This window comes from Lissotriton helveticus, chromosome 7 (assembly GCF_964261635.1).
Source record: "Lissotriton helveticus chromosome 7, aLisHel1.1, whole genome shotgun sequence".
NCBI classification, from domain to species: Eukaryota; Metazoa; Chordata; class Amphibia; order Caudata; family Salamandridae; genus Lissotriton; species Lissotriton helveticus.
The window spans coordinates 596,783,469-596,799,049 of record NC_136068.1 but is presented as its reverse complement, the minus strand read 5'-3'; the positions used below and the strand labels follow the sequence as shown (position 1 = coordinate 596,799,049).

The window sequence follows — 15,581 nt, the reverse complement described above, 5'->3', positions numbered from 1 at the left end:
TTTCACTGAGGGAATTGGCCTGGAAATTTGCAATCATATTCCGAGCAACAATGGGTGGACCATTTTGAAGGGATCTATAATTTTAGAGCTGTGTGTGAGGCTTTTGATTAGGGCAGAAGCTGGAAAGTATACTGCCAGTGTGGTTTTTGCACTAAAGGAAGTTATCCAGGGCATCACGAAACAAAGTTCACAGCCCTGACGGGATACCCTCAGACGTGTTTCTGGATGATATGGAGTTCTGGGGCCCCCTTTTAACTCAAGTGTTGAATTCTGCAGCGCGGGTAAGGGTGTTGACCTCGTGGTCTACAGTGGTGATTGTGCCAGTTTTCTAGAAAGGGGATAAGGACAACCCTCAGTGTTACCGCCCTATCTCATTGACTGTGCAGCAGTTAAGGTTTTAGGGAGGGTAATCCTTAACAGGCTGTAAATTATGCCAGTGACATTTTTTCTGAGGTTCAATATGGCTTTAGGCCAGGTAGGTCGACATCCGACCAATGTAAAACTTATATTTGATCATTAAAAAGTACACAGTTGCCCAGTCGGAATCCCTCCACCTGGCATTCATGGACCTCACATCCACTTTTGATACGGTGAACCGTGCAAAATTGTGGGCTCTGCTGCTTGTATTAGGGGTGGACCCGAACATAGTGGCACTCTTATCTGACTTACACTCCGGTACTTCTGCATCTGCGTGCTTCTCGTTAGGAGCTGCCCGCACCCGGTCCTTTCCTACTAGTAGAGGTTTCTGCCACGGGTGCTTCTTTGTGCCCTTCATGTTCACCCTTTATATTAGTGGCCTTGAGTAAGCTCTCCTTTACACTAAGGCAGATTGCTTGAGGTGGGACTGAGACCGCTCCCGGTCTGTTTATATCCCGATTATGCCGTTCTCATGGCTCAAAAGGCCGTGGATAAGTTTGTTGCCTTCATGGGAAGTTTAGTTCTGGCCTAAATTTGACCAAATCTTATGTCATGGTCGTTGGCCCTCGGTCCACAAGTTCTAAGACGTTTAAGGTGGCTAACCATATCCGGACAAAAATCCCGGCCTTACCTTACTAAATAGTGTTAATCAACGTGAATAAAAACTGGAAGCCACTAAATGAGGGGAGAAGATCCAAAGTTGTCGAAGCTACCGGGGCAGTGCCTAGTTTTGCACATAGGCTGGGTTCTTGGCCTCCGGGAGTCCTACTCAAGAATTATCAGGCCAAATGTGTGTCCAAAATCCTGTATGGCCGCGAGGTCTGGGAGTGTACGAAGATTGACAAAATCCAGCCCGCGGAAAGTCAATTTTTAAGATGTTGGTGCAGGTCCCTTAAAGTACCCCTGCCTTCGCAGTCCATGTGGAGTTTGGAATAAGTCATGTAGCTGACACAGTTGCCCTTAGTTGTATTGGATTAGGTTTGGTATATGGAGGATTTAAAGCTTAACAGAAAGATTCTCTGGGACTGTCTGTCTCTTGATTTTGCCTCTTTAGGAAGAGCGTATATATTTTCTAATCCTCACTCACTGTCGCTCTCAAATTTGAAAAATGTAAAGGCTCTGTTCTTAGAGCGTGCCTTGCTAGCAAGAGAACAGGCAGAGTTGATGAAACCCATGGTGAGGGGACAAATGCCTTTGAAGACAGTTCGGGGAATGGATCCCTACCGAGCACAGGTACAATATGAGGGACCAATTTGTGCTGACTGGGTTCAGATTCAACCTGTTACACTACCTCCTGGCTGGCTTCACCTAGTCGATGGGTTCAACCTGGTCTTATGTTGTCCTGCAGCTGCAACAATAGGTCTCAGCAAGACACTTTACACTTTGTTATGTTCTGTAAATATTTTAGCAGGCCTAGAAAGCAGTTTATTCTTCCGCTGTTGAAGCCTATGAACTTTTCTCAAGTAAGTCCCGCACTCATGTACCTGCAGATGCTCCCTAAAGAACATGTTTTATATGTTGTTTCTTGATTTTTACAAGCTGCACTGAGGTCCATGCTTTCCAGACTTATTTGATAAATGGACTGCAGCGCATGGGGTGTCTTTAATCCTTTTTAGGTTTTGCCTGGCGAAAAGATGCGCTCTGCGCATCTTTTTCGCGCAGGCGAAAACCTGATGAGAACTGTAGTGGGGTTTGGGTCGGCCCTCGTCATTTATTGGCTGGCTCCATAAATGGAGCCTAGCCATTGGACGAGGGGCCTGTCCGTCAATGCCGGACCAGATTCGGGGGCGTTCCCGCGATTCTTTGGCTTTTGCCGACGTCACGCGACGTCAGCCGAAAGCCGGGAACGCCCCCGAATCTGGTCCGGCATTGCTGTGCTCGGGGGTCTGCTTGCGGGTGTTGTGAGTCTGTGGGCCGCGAGCAGAGAATGCGGGCGGGCGTCCGCTGAGTGAGGCGCCTTTGAAACCGGAGGTATGTGCGTTGCTTGAAGGGGCCGCATGACACGAGGGGACTCGCAGGGGACGACCCGGCATGCTGATACCAGACTGTGTGAGAGGGGCGATTCTATACGTAACTAAGAGCCCACAGCCGCCATTTTGGAGACCCATTACACAACGGTTGCGGGCGGAGTTGTGAGAACAGTTAGCGCCGGAACTCCCTTAACTGGTCTTCACTGCTGCAGACATCTAGTTGTTGCGAGCTGCCACAGTTCACGAGTGGGGGCTATAGGAGTACATAGCACCAGTAATTGTACATTGCAACGGGCGAAGTGCTGATTGTACTGGAGGGGCGCTCTCACTACATAGCTGCCAAGGTTTCAAATCGCTATGTGTGACATGTTCATAATTTCAGTGTCATTAAGAGTGACATTTCAACGACTATGAGTGACATTTTGTCACAAGCAAAATTAAGCAATTATGACCGGGGAAACACATAAATATTAGACATTACACCCATTAGAGCAACAAGAAGAAACGCTAAAAAGATCTTAGAACTTCAGCAAAGCACCCGAAATCGAAGGGCAGGAGAGGCACACTCACACCCTATGGGTCACAGCCCAGTCGCAGCAGGCTGTAATTTATTTAAAAAAAGACACACGGAGTTGTATAATAAAAGAGTAAGTTGCACAGTCTACTAATCTTATAAGCAATTAACACATTGTTTGTGGCCAAATAATGTTTACTTAGTTTAATAAGAAATAAATACACTTTACTTGCGCTCGCTCTCAGAGGCACTTGTGATGCAGCCTGTGGACTCCTCACAGCAGCCGCTGAGGCAGCGCAGCGGTCCTGTGGGCTGGAGTCAGGTTACATTCAGGCTTCCTCCCACTCTAATGTGCACTTACACTGATGCGACCTATATTTGCTGCCCTAACTTCACTTACTGGCTGTTACAATGGCCTGGCTCCATACCGAGTCACTCTCAGCCGGCGCTGGTGGGCCTGGGATCGAGTGCGGGCGGGATCTCATATTTATGCATACAATTGATCGTCAATTTATTACCAGCCCAGGAGGTGGTGAGCAGCTGCTGGCAGGCTGTGCCTTGTCCTGGCGCCCAGCACTGTGCGTCACCTGCACTAGACTGCGGTTATTGCAATAAGTTCGGAGGAGCAGTATCGGCTCCGCACTCAGTGATTTCTTGGGTGAGCCGAAATTTAAAGCACAGCTGAAGCTTTTTTCGCCCACTGAATGCACGGCAGATGGTAGCTGAGCAGGAGGACAACCTGTGACACTGTCCATGTAATTCACAGGTGGTGCCGGTCGTTGGGTGGGGGCGTGGAGTAGGAGTAACCTGGTCGACTCGCGGGATCTTCATTTTTAAATAATTTCCCGGCCGTGGCACACACGGTGCAAGCAGTCTGTGACTTTATGCTGTTGAACTGCGGCCGCGCATCGCCAGGCGGCAGTGTCAGGAAGTCCCGCCTTTGTTATAGGTCACGTGAGCCATCAAGTCCTCACGGATTTATAACAAACACGCACAATGCAGGGTCAGGTCAATATTCTTAAATTGTATCATAGTGCCATGGACTTTGTGCCAGCCCCCAAGCATGCCGGGCGCAGAGCCACATTATTCGTGAGGACACGAGCAGTGTGGGAACGTCGGGCACAATTTGTGAGGCTGGTGTCTGTTTCGCTAATGGGTGTCATCTGAACTGCTTGGCGTTATCACAGTGGGACTGTGCCCCCCCACCCCTAACACGCCTACATTTGAAATCCTTAGTATGTCATCCATGGGCCCCATAACTTGTCAAATTCCCTCGGGCTTCCCCACGGCCTGTATGTCACTTTCTTGGCTGCTATATAGAGGTCCATCCTCCTTCTCAATTCATGCAATGTGGGGGGAGTTGGTGCCCCCAGGTGTTTTGCCAAATCCTGTCTCCCCGCCAATATTTCATATTTGCAAAAAGTGGTTTGGCCCTGAGGAGATCTATCTCTGTAGGTATTCCTAGCAGTAGGTATTTGGGGTCCATTGGTATCGGTGTGCCTAGTATGTTGCTGAGTTCCCTGATGATGGTGACCCAGTAAGCGGCTATTACCTGACAGTGCCATAGTGTGTGGAAGTTCGTTCCCCTTTCAGTGTGCCATCGAAGGTATTGAGGTGTTGCCGCCTTACCAAAACCATGTAACCGGGCCCTATCGTAATACGCCCTATGCAGCATTTTGAATTGTATCGAGTGGAGGCATGATTTTATCACCACTTCCCTGGGGTGCAGTAGGGCCGCATCCCAATCCAAATCATCAGAGGTCTCTAGTTCTCCCTCCCATTTAGCCCTGTGGCTTACTAATGTGTCTGGTTGGTTGTTGATCAAAGTCTTACCAGGTGATCGCCTTTTCTCCAGTTTCCCCCCATAAGAAGCCTTCCCGGTCCATATTCAGGTATTGCTTTTGTCTCAATCTGCTCTGCCTTCCAATCGTGAGTGATTTGCAGGTAGTTATAGTACTGTATAAAGGTTAGTTTAAACTCTTTCTGAGGAAAGTTGAACAAAACAAGCCCCCCCCCTCCAGTATATCTCCTACCTTTGATATCCCCAGCATGTCCCAGTACTTGAAACCTTGCGGCTTTTCAAATTCTTTTAATCGCGTTCCAGCCCATGGTTGAGTCTCCTGCGTCACGCGATTATCCCAATGTATTCCCGTTTCCGCTTTTTTTTTTCCATTCAGCAATCGTCACTTGCGTTGCTGGGAGTAACTTCTTTGTGCCTTTTTCCCCCGTACAGATTATGGGCCAAACTGAGTTTTCTCCAGTGCGTATGTGGGGTGCAGGAACCTTAGAATTGATTTATCTACCTCTTATTGTTCATGAGCTATTGTTGTTTCAGTCGCAGATAGGATTTCCTGGTGCTGTTCACTAGTGTGACGTCTACTTGACTTTGCAGTACTGGTGTTGGTGCCTCTGACATGTGGGTGATCTCACCCACAGGCATACTCTGCAATCACAGGTGATTTCTAACTCCCTGGTGCCAACCTCTCCAGCTGGAGGAACAGTGGCTATCCGGTGTTGGACACTCCTAATAAGCTGATACTACTTACCACTTTTGCCACTGGGTGGTGAAGCCTTGGGCATCACTTTTGGTATTGTTCGGCAGGTGTGTTTGGATGAATTCTAAGACCTGAAGCTGAAATGCGACTTGTGCATACTGAACCTAATAATACCATTATTGTCGATTGTTGGTCTTCATCTTAAAATCTCTTGGAAGTATTATGCACTCAATCTATCCAAGAAACCCAAGCACAGCCAAGCCGCCCCCCATGGGATAACATTGGCCACAGAGCGCAATGTTAACTAACGGCTCCTAATACTGAGGAGCTTTAAAACTGCTTGGAGTTGATTCTCTGACCCAGAAAATTCTTCAAACTTCATGTTTCCAGTACCCATCTCTGTTTTACTTTTTGAGCAATTCACCTATATATAAACTAAGTAATTTTCTTTGGAAAGACGAACATTGTCTATATGATAACGCTATGATGTGTTATTGGCTGTGTACGTTGTAAGCTAGGACATTTTAAAGGATTCAAGCACAAGATTATCTTGGTAACTGATGCAAAGCTCATAGTTCACAAAGTACAGAGTATTCATTTATGGTGAGGGAGGACGTTTCCAAGGAACTTGAGTAGTTGATAAATTGTGGGGTCATAGAACTGATTGATGTGTCAGATTGCATATCTCCTTTGGCCGTAGCCAGACAGGTGTGTGGCTCTGGGTGGGTGTGTGTGCCTCTGGGTGAGTGTGTGTGGCTCTGGGTGGGTGTGTGTGGCTCTGGGTGGGTGTGTGTGGCTCTGGGTGGGTGTGTGTGGCTCTGGGTGTGTGGGTGTGGCTCTGGGTGTGTGTGTGTGTGTGTGTGTGTGTGTGTGTGTGTGTGGCTCTGGGTGGGTGTGTGTGGCTCTGGGTGGGTGTGTGTGGCTGGCTCTGGGTGTGTGTATGTGTGGCTCTGGGTGGGTGTGTATGGCTCTGGGTGTGTGTGTGTGTGGCTCTGGGTGTGTGTGGGTGTGGCTCTGGGTGTGTGTGTGTGTGTGTGTGGCTCTGGGTGGGTGGGTGTGGCTCTGGGTGGGTGTGTGTGGCTGGCTCTGGGTGTGTGTATGTGTGGCTCTGGGTGTGTGTGTGTGGCTCTGGGTGTGTGTGTGTGGTAGTAATTGCTGTCTGCTGAGCTCGTCCATAGGGTACAATAGGTCTCACATTTGCGAGAGATTAAGCTATTGGCATTGTAAATGACAATGCCATTTATTTATGTTTAAAAAAACATAAATAAAAATAATGTCAAGAGCAATGCCAATAGCTCTAACTTTAACAAAGGCAAAACCATTGCATTGTAAATGCTTGTTTAATTTTGCTTGCAATTAATTTAAAAAAAAGAAATTGTGACTTACATGTATGTATTTCACAAGTTTGATTTTATGTGATGTGCTTTTTGCTATTTTGTAATTGTTTTTGTCAACCGAATAAAGATTTTATGATGATGAATAATACCAAGTCAAAAACCATAGACCATGAAATCAATGACAATACCCCATCCATTGGCATATAGCAGAGCAAACCCTGCTCAATTATGCAAAGGCAAAAAACCAAACCCATCACACCAAGACAATAAACCTGTCAGCAGGTACAATTGCAATAACTTTCAAAACGATACCAAAACAAGAACACCGACCAAAGACACTAAGGGCCCAATTTACAAAGGGCCTCCGCCCTTTGTGAATTGGCCCCTTAGTCAAGAAAACCATCGAACGACTCCAAGACAATAAAGCCACCCAACAACACGGTAAGAAACTGTTTCATGATAAGAAGGTGCATAACATATACAATGATCCAATCAGAATCCATCACAAAGACACCAGGGGAGGAAATCCATCCAATAACGCCACTGAAAAACCAGAAAGGAAAGCTGCTATTGACACCAATATAAACCAGGATAGTAATCCCACGCAAGAACACAGAATCGAAGCAGGATAGGAAAACCACCCAATGACATGGGTGAAGCCATTGGTGGTAACTCAACCAAATTCACCCACTAAAAGCAGGAATTTCTCCAAGAGACATCAGAGAAAGAAACAGCATAGTATGAGTGAAATTACACAAACATGCTGGGCAGATAGTAACGGTTTAATTCCGAAATCTAGAGTCAGGAGAAAGCTATGTTTGTGCTTAATTTCAGATGGAGCAAATTATAGATGGTTCTGGGGATTTTACCTGTGTAAATCGTTCAAGCACTCGCCTGGAGTAAGTTCTGGGGGAACAGGTAGTAAATGGGAATCTCGTATGGTTTTAGCGGTCATTAAAACTGAAACTGCATGTTATTCCCTATTCTGACCTGACCTGGCAAACTCAGGTATATGCTGCAAAACAGCCCAAAGATATACAGTCACTGTGTAGCACTTAAATGTATTACATTTGTTATTTACCAATGGTGGTTAGTAAATATGATAATTTAAATGTGATAATTTTAAAATGGCATTTAAAGCACGTAGCATGACTTTGCAATTCTGTCTACCATGCATAGTGAACTTTGGGTGGGCTCTGCTTGTCTCAATAGGGGTCTACTCTGTGTTTGAGGTAAATAACAATGCTTTCAGTTGCACGTACCTGAGTTCAAACTCTGCAGACAGGGCATCAAACTGGATCAGCGCTTTATGGATTGACTCTGTGTAGGTACTGGGATCTGTCAAACTCTGCTCTCGAAGAAGAGCACGCAACTCCTCAAGGCTGTACAGTACCTCTCTGGCAAGTGGGCTCAGAATTATTCCATCTGCTTCGTCCACCTCGATATAGGTTCCTGACACCAGTAACTGTAAGTTAGCAGAAAAAAATACTGTGAAAACCAGGCACTGCAACCTACATCTGGATTACAACATGGTGGACCCAACCCAACATCAGCACGAAAAAAAAAAAAAAAAGTCAGAAGAGGGGTCCTCCAATCAGGATTTGTATTAAAACATGGAGATTGGTATTAAATATGCTGATACACCAAACTAGGTCCCAATGCTCCACAACTTACATATGTGGCTGTGTGGCTCTCTGAAATGATGCCTGCCTCCTTCCAAGTGGTGTGCTGCTCATACCTGCCAGGCATTGGACCAGATACAAAGCATCCCTCTCTTTTAAGACTCTCTTAGGTATGAAGGTAGATACTAAGCATTGCACGATTTCCCTGAGTGTAAATCCTTGTTTGGAGACATGTGGTGGGTGTCATTGGAACCCCCTGCTAAGGAGTCTTGCAAAGACTCGTGCTCATTGTCAGGTAGTACATACACACTCTTAGGAAGGAACTGAAAACGTAAGGAACTCTACTAGCTCTTGTTGGATAATTCTTCCTCCATCCGATCACCAGATTTCTGTTGTGTGATCTGTAACCAGATTTTCCCACTAATAGTGGGATTCAGAGTTGGGTGGAATTCTGCACGATATTTGTTGCCTCTCCGCCCAGAGTAACTAACAGTTACTGACACCATGGGCATCAGTAATTTAGAACTACAGACATACCCTGATAATACGTTTTTGGACACATAAATACCGGAATTTCCCATGAATTGCCCTATGGCATCATAACGCCATCGACCAATCAGGGCTTGGGAAGGCCTATAAGATCTGTTGTCCTCATTGTCCTTCCTCTTTCTTTGCTGTTCCAGCAGCTATGACATAGGTGTTTTCTACTATGCCACACGTTGTGCTTTATAGGCATTTATACTGAGATACGCACTTGCTATGCAGACTTGCCGCTACATTTTATTAGTGTGTTATTGCCATTGGTGCCGCAGCGTGTGAGCGCGAACGGAAACTCCAAACCGTGCTCATACGTGTTGGCGCAAACGTTTTTCGTGCAGATTTATTTCAATGTTATGTATTTTCTAGGAGTATTAGCACTGCTTTTGAAAGAGGGTGTGGTCTCACAATCCTATCTGGCTAGGGTGACCAACCGTCCGTACATTTCATGGACCGTCCGTAATTGGGACCTCACGTCTGTTGTACGGGAGGATCCCTTTTACGGACGCCTTTTGACCGTAATTTTGGCCATTACAGGGAGCAGCACTGCTCCCCTGTGAGAAGCCTTAACCCCTTGATGCTGGCGCCTCGCGCTTCTCCTGGAGCACAAGAGCAGCCAGACCCGCCCATTGTCAATCTGTCTGGGGCTGATGATTGCCACATACAGAATGTCAATGGGGCAGTCTGGGCTGTTGTAGCATGCGGTGACCTCCTCCTGCCTCAGTGTACAGCAGGGCATTCTGTTAGATAAAAGGTAAAACGCCCATGCTGCAATGTTAGAAAACAGTTAAAGAAGCCTGTATAACAAGTAAAAAAGAACAGGTTATGTTCTTTCAGTATCTCATCATTTTAGAACTGAAGTATTTTTAATATTATATTCTACAAAACCATGGTTACTGATTTTTTTATTTTAAGCAAATAACAACCATTGACAAAGCCAATAGTCCTGGCTTGTTGTTGGTGTAATGATACTTGCTGTATTATGTATCTGGGTGCAATGACAGAAACAACATAATACCGGATGTATGTCATTACAACGCGGGCTTTACACCGCGCTACCATTACGACGCAGCCATCACAACGCAAGTCGTTACAACGACTTGCGCTGGAGGCGCTGGATTTAGGAATAGTATGATTTACTATTCCAACTCCAGCCTACGTAACAGTAGGGAAAGTGTTGGAATAGTAAACCATACGATTCCTTAGTATATAGCGCCATCCAGCGCAAGTCGTTGTAACGACTTGCGTTGTGATGGCTGCATCGTAATGGTAGCGCGGTGTAAAGCCCGCGTTGTAATGGCTGTCTCCCCATAATACCAATCACGCAAAAGACTATGCTAAGCACAGATTTTTAGCCTGGGTGTTTGAAACCACACCCTTAATTGCCATGAACACCCCTTTGAAGAGACCCCCAGTTTTTTTACGCATTTAAAGCCCTGGAAACAACATCATGTCACAGTCACCTCACATCCTGGCACTGTCCATCATGCATGACTCATGACTTCTAGTTTTCAGAAGGCCTATGTGCAGGGGCATAGTGAACCCATCCCACCCCACCCCTTGCTTTAGGAACTACAGCAGGGGTGAAGTTCTTGATGGGCCTCTTCTGTCTGCAACTCTGCAGACAAAGGCTCAGCTCATGTGAAAAGGTGGGTGAGTAAATAAGTACAGGAATGTGTGAATGGCTGGATGGATTAGTGAAAGGATGAATGGATGAATGAAAGGGTGAATGGATAGATAATGAAAGAAAGGATGGATGGGTGAGTGAGTGAGTGGAAGTATGGATGAAAGAAAAGGTAAAACGATGGATGTATGGGTGGAAGGGTAGATGGATGGGTAAAAGGGTGTATAGGTGTATGGATGGATGAATAGATGAGTGAAAGGGTAGATAATGGGTGAGTGAATGGGTGAAGGGACGAGTGCAAGGATGGATGAATTGATGAATTGATAAGTGAAAGGGTGGATGGATGGATAAGTTAAAGGGTGGATGTAAGGATTGATGAGTGTGTGAAAGGGTGTTGATGGACAAAAGGATGGATAGATGAGTGAAGAAGTGAAAGGGTGGATGGATGAGAGAACGGGTGGATGAGTAATAGGGTCAAAGGATGGATTCATGAATGGATGAGTAGATAGGTGGGTGGGTGGGAGGATGGATTGATGGATGGATAAGTGAAAGGGGGATGGAGAGAGAAAGGGAGTATGAATGACCAAAAGGGTGAATGGGTGGAAGAATAAGTGACTGGGTGGATGAATGAGTAAATGAAAGGATAGCTGGATGGGTGAAAGGGTAAATGGCTGGATAGATGAGTGATTACATGGATGGGTAGAAGAGTGGATGGATGACTGTACAGATGGATGGGGTGAAAGGGTGGGTGGATGGATGAATGAAAGGGTGGATGGAGGGATGAATGAGTGAAATGATGGATGGAAGGATACATGGTGGATAGGTTTGCAAATGGTTGAATATGTTTGGATATAGATGGACACATAGATGGAAGGACAGAATGAATGGTGAAAGACTGAATGATATATAAAAGAATGATTATACCTTGTAGCACCCATTATCCTAAGGAACATTGCCTATACATTGACTTTCATGTTTATAGAGTCATTGTCTCTACATAATGTGATTGTGGTGTAACACACTCTGACACTCTGCCCTACATACTTGGGATGAGTAGCACTATAAAAGAAATTAAATACACATGAGAGATGGTCTATGTGAAGATGAGGGGCACCATTGGAGGGTGATAGCAAGGCCGGACTGGCCAACCGGGCATCAGGTGTTTCCTTGGGAGGCTAAAGGGGCGTGAGCGGTTTTGTTACTTGGGGCTGGCACTGCCAAGTTCCTTGTATATCCAGTAGTTTTCAATCAACAATAAAAGCGGTCTCACTTATATTCAGGTGTAGTTCACCATTGCCTGGTGACTAATGTACCTGCTGGAGCGAGATGGCAGTTTTGAATCGTCTAAGGTAGCAAGCAGCGGCCATACTGAAAAACCGTGAAGTGAACGATTGTCAACCTAATATAAACTTATTTCGACTTGTACTTAAGTGGTTGTCTATTTACTTACTTATATACTATTGCGCGACCTCCTCTGACGCGTCTGTAAAACTTACCTTTTGTCCCGAAGTTTTGTCCTGAATTTTGACCTTTTGTCCTGAATTTTTGTCCTGAATTTTGACCTTTTGTCCTGAATTTTTGTCCTGAATTTTTACCCTTTGTCCTGAATTTTTACACTCGCCGTCCTGAATTTGCACCCATGCCAGTTGGTCACCCTAAATCTGACGTGGAGCGGGAGCGAGGAGCGAAAAGGAGGCACCTGCGCTTCGTCCTAAGCGCGTGCGGTCCCTTTTCTATTGCAGGTGCTCGATCACGCATGCATGATGAGGCACCTACGGCTATTTCAAACAGCTCGACTGGTCGGAAACGGTACACCCAGAGCGGGCACTTGATCCCATTCTCCTCATCCATCTCCTGGGGTTAAAATAAACCTTTAGAGCTGGGCTTCAGGAGCCACTGGCTGCTCCCTTAATTTGTAAAAGGCCGGTTTAAAGTTGCTACAGGTACTCCTGGCTTGTACTACACTGTCACACTAAAGCCTGTTTGGGGTTGCCCCCTTTCTTCTTACCACCTGTTTTTGCTTGTGTGACTTCAGGGTTGGTGCCTGTATATTCCTGTCAGGACAGGTTTTTTCCCCAAGGAGAGTATAAGGGCTTTGATGAGTATGATGATCCAAATGGTTACCAACTGGTAGAGCAGAGGGTGGAAGAGAGAAGACAACTCTAAAGCTTTGGCTGGTGCTTTGCGACCTTTCAGACGTCCTCTAAAGTGCTATGCACTTCGAGAAATGGGTACGGATCTCCTGGGTGCCAGTAACCCGCCCAACTCATCTGCTCCTAGCATGGCTGACCCATCTTGGCCACACAAGAAGGCCCTAGACAAGGTTGCACAGGACGCACTCCTTGAGCATGGCTATGATGTCTTGGACCCTCATGTTCCCTCTAGGAATTCGGTACCTTCTGATGCTGTTCAAGATGACGCATTGTTTCTATCTTCCAATTCAGACCTCTCACAGTAGGAGTTTCCCCCCACAAAAGCAGAAATGGAAGAGCAAAACTCACTTCATTGAGCCACAAGGCCACCAGGACAAACTCCTGGATTGCGATCTAAAGGAGGTTGTACACCCGAGGTCAAAGGAGTGTTGTCCGTCTTCAGAGTGGAGGATTATGTCCAATCCAGGCTGATCAGAGGTTGCGAGAAGGAGCTCAAGAACGAAATTACGTACGGAGTGCGCTCGTCCCTCCCATCCTGGGAAGGTTGAGATCGCCCAGACAATGGCGGTCTTCATGGAAATGTATTCCAAGAATCCCCAAAAAAGGCATCGACTGTGCCTGGCACATGTTTCAAGACAAGGTCCTGGATTTATCAGGCCCACAAGCCAGGATCCTGGAGATGGCAGTTCAGGCTAAGGAGACAGGTTCTTCTATGGGTGCAAATGTCCTTATGAGATGGACTCAGCAAGTAATGTGCTTGTTGGGCAATGCCAACTGCATGTTCTTATCAGAGAGACGTCGTTCCATCCTAATGCACATTGATGCCAAATTGGCAGAGCTGGTGACATCGGAGATGGGCCCATTGGCTAAAGGACAGGTGTTCGGAGATCATTTCGTGAAGGATTTGGGTCCATTTGTGGCCACTATTTCAATGCTCGACAAGGCATAGTCATCAATTTAAAAAGTCTTCCAAAATAGCCATTTCACCAGGGCTAGACGCTATAGCGAATGAGTGTCAGCCGGGGATTTGGTCAGGCGTCATACAGAGGTTCCCATCCCAGAGGCAGAGGGGGTTGCAATAATGCCCAAATCAAGGCAACTTCTATTTCTCCAGACCGCCAGGGTCGCGGATGCTTCCACAGAGCCAATTGAGGTGGAGCACCTAGGAATGCAAACTCCTCAAACTCAGGAACCCATTATTTCTCTTTCGAAGGTCATCCGGGGGGCAGGGTAGGTCATTTTCTCTCCAATTGGCACCAATTTACTACTGACCTGTGAGTATTGGAGATGATGCAGGAGTTTAGACTGGAGTTCTACAGAACACCAAGACAGCAGGAGCATCCCCTTCCACTATTTTATTCCCAACAAGAATTGCGCTTTATCTATGCACAGATCCTCGAACTTTCGCACAAAGAAGGGTTTGTATTGACTCATTCTCATCCCAGGATGTTGTGAGAATGACCTTTCTGGTGCAGAAGAAAGGCGTGGTTGCAGATTAGTTCTCAATCTCAAACAGTTCAATGCTTGGGTGATCTATCGTCACTTCAAGAAAACAATTAGTTAGTCAGGATTGACCTGAAAGACACTTATCTGATGATTCCTATTTCTCTGCCACACAGGCGCATTCTCCAGTTCCACTAGGGCCTTCACCGGTACGAATTTGCCGGCTTTCTTTTTGGATTCTCATCGGCTCCTTGGTGCTTCATAAAATTGAAGACACTGGTTGTGGAATTTCTCAGACTCAGAAGGGTAAGATTGATCATACCATAATCATCCTGCCTATATTCCATTCTATGAATAAAATTAAAAATACAATTCTAACATAACAGTAGAAATATCAGATCCACCTTGAATCAATGACTGCATCCTTACAGAGCCCAGAACTACGTTCCACACAAAATACTAATAGTTTAATAAAACCATACCTTCATTATCATATGATCCAAATCAGTATGCAAATTAATCATGTATATAAGCGAAGTTTAGTCACTCCCACCTGAAAAAATCAGACAGGTGTAAGCCCACATTGTTACCATGCATTCAAGATCTGCGAGCATGTTTTTCAAAACTCTATCCCCTTTACCCTGAATGCTCACCATTGAATAGCTCAAGTTGGTTCCCAATGGTGATTATATGGCTCCAAATGCTCACAATAATGAATCCAATTTCTGCAGATTTATCAGGATCGGGCGTGTCGCTGGAGCAGGATGACGTGACTTACACTTTTGAATACAAATAAGGTGAGATATAGGTCATAGCTTCTTGGGGATATAGGATATAGGTTGTATTATAGATAGTTGTTCGTGTATATGGAGGCTTAGGAAATGAGATGTTGGTTTACATATTTTTTTCTGGAGATCATTGATTCAGTTGAAATTTGAAGGAAATACTGTTATCTTGTGCAGCAAGATCTTTGAGAATCGAATTTGGTTAGTTTAATTGTGAGCCTTGTTTTTTATGATATGGGTGGAGCTTTTCTGGAATGAATAGGTAGTTTAATTGTCCTTCTTTCACTTATATTTTTAAACCTGTGGCTATTGCGATAAATGAGTGGGGACATTGAGATCAGTGATAATGAATTGAGGGTGGTTTATGACCTGGTGGAAGCGATTGACAGTAGAGTTTTTCTCCCAGATAAAAGTTATGACACTGATGGGTAGAGAAAATATATATTTAATTCTTTACATTTTTTTTACAGAAATTGTTTTTGATAAGCTGGAAATTGGATTCATTAGTTGTGGGCTCTGTAAGGATGCAGTCATTGATTGAAGGTGGATCTGATATTTCTACTGTTATGTTAGAATTTTAGTTTTAATTTTATTCATAGAATGGAGTATAGGCAGGATGATTATGGTACTATACAACAGTTGTGAATTAGACTGAAATTGTATCAGATATATGATTTGAGTATA

General features: G+C 45.3%; 1 protein-coding gene across 2 annotated transcripts in view; it reads right to left on the bottom strand.

Annotated features, from left to right (window-relative positions):
• Window positions 1-15,581, bottom strand: part of LOC144768810 (uncharacterized) — a 163,034-nt gene that overhangs the window by 80,200 nt on the left and 67,253 nt on the right. For both annotated transcript variants that reach the window (XR_013598632.1, XM_078652770.1), the window contains exon 4: window positions 7,996-8,198. Coding sequence is in view for 1 of the 2 variants with exons in the window: in XM_078652770.1 (XP_078508896.1) it covers window positions 7,996-8,198 (203 nt within the window). In the remaining variant the exon portion in view is untranslated. The remainder of the gene's footprint in view (window positions 1-7,995; window positions 8,199-15,581) is intronic.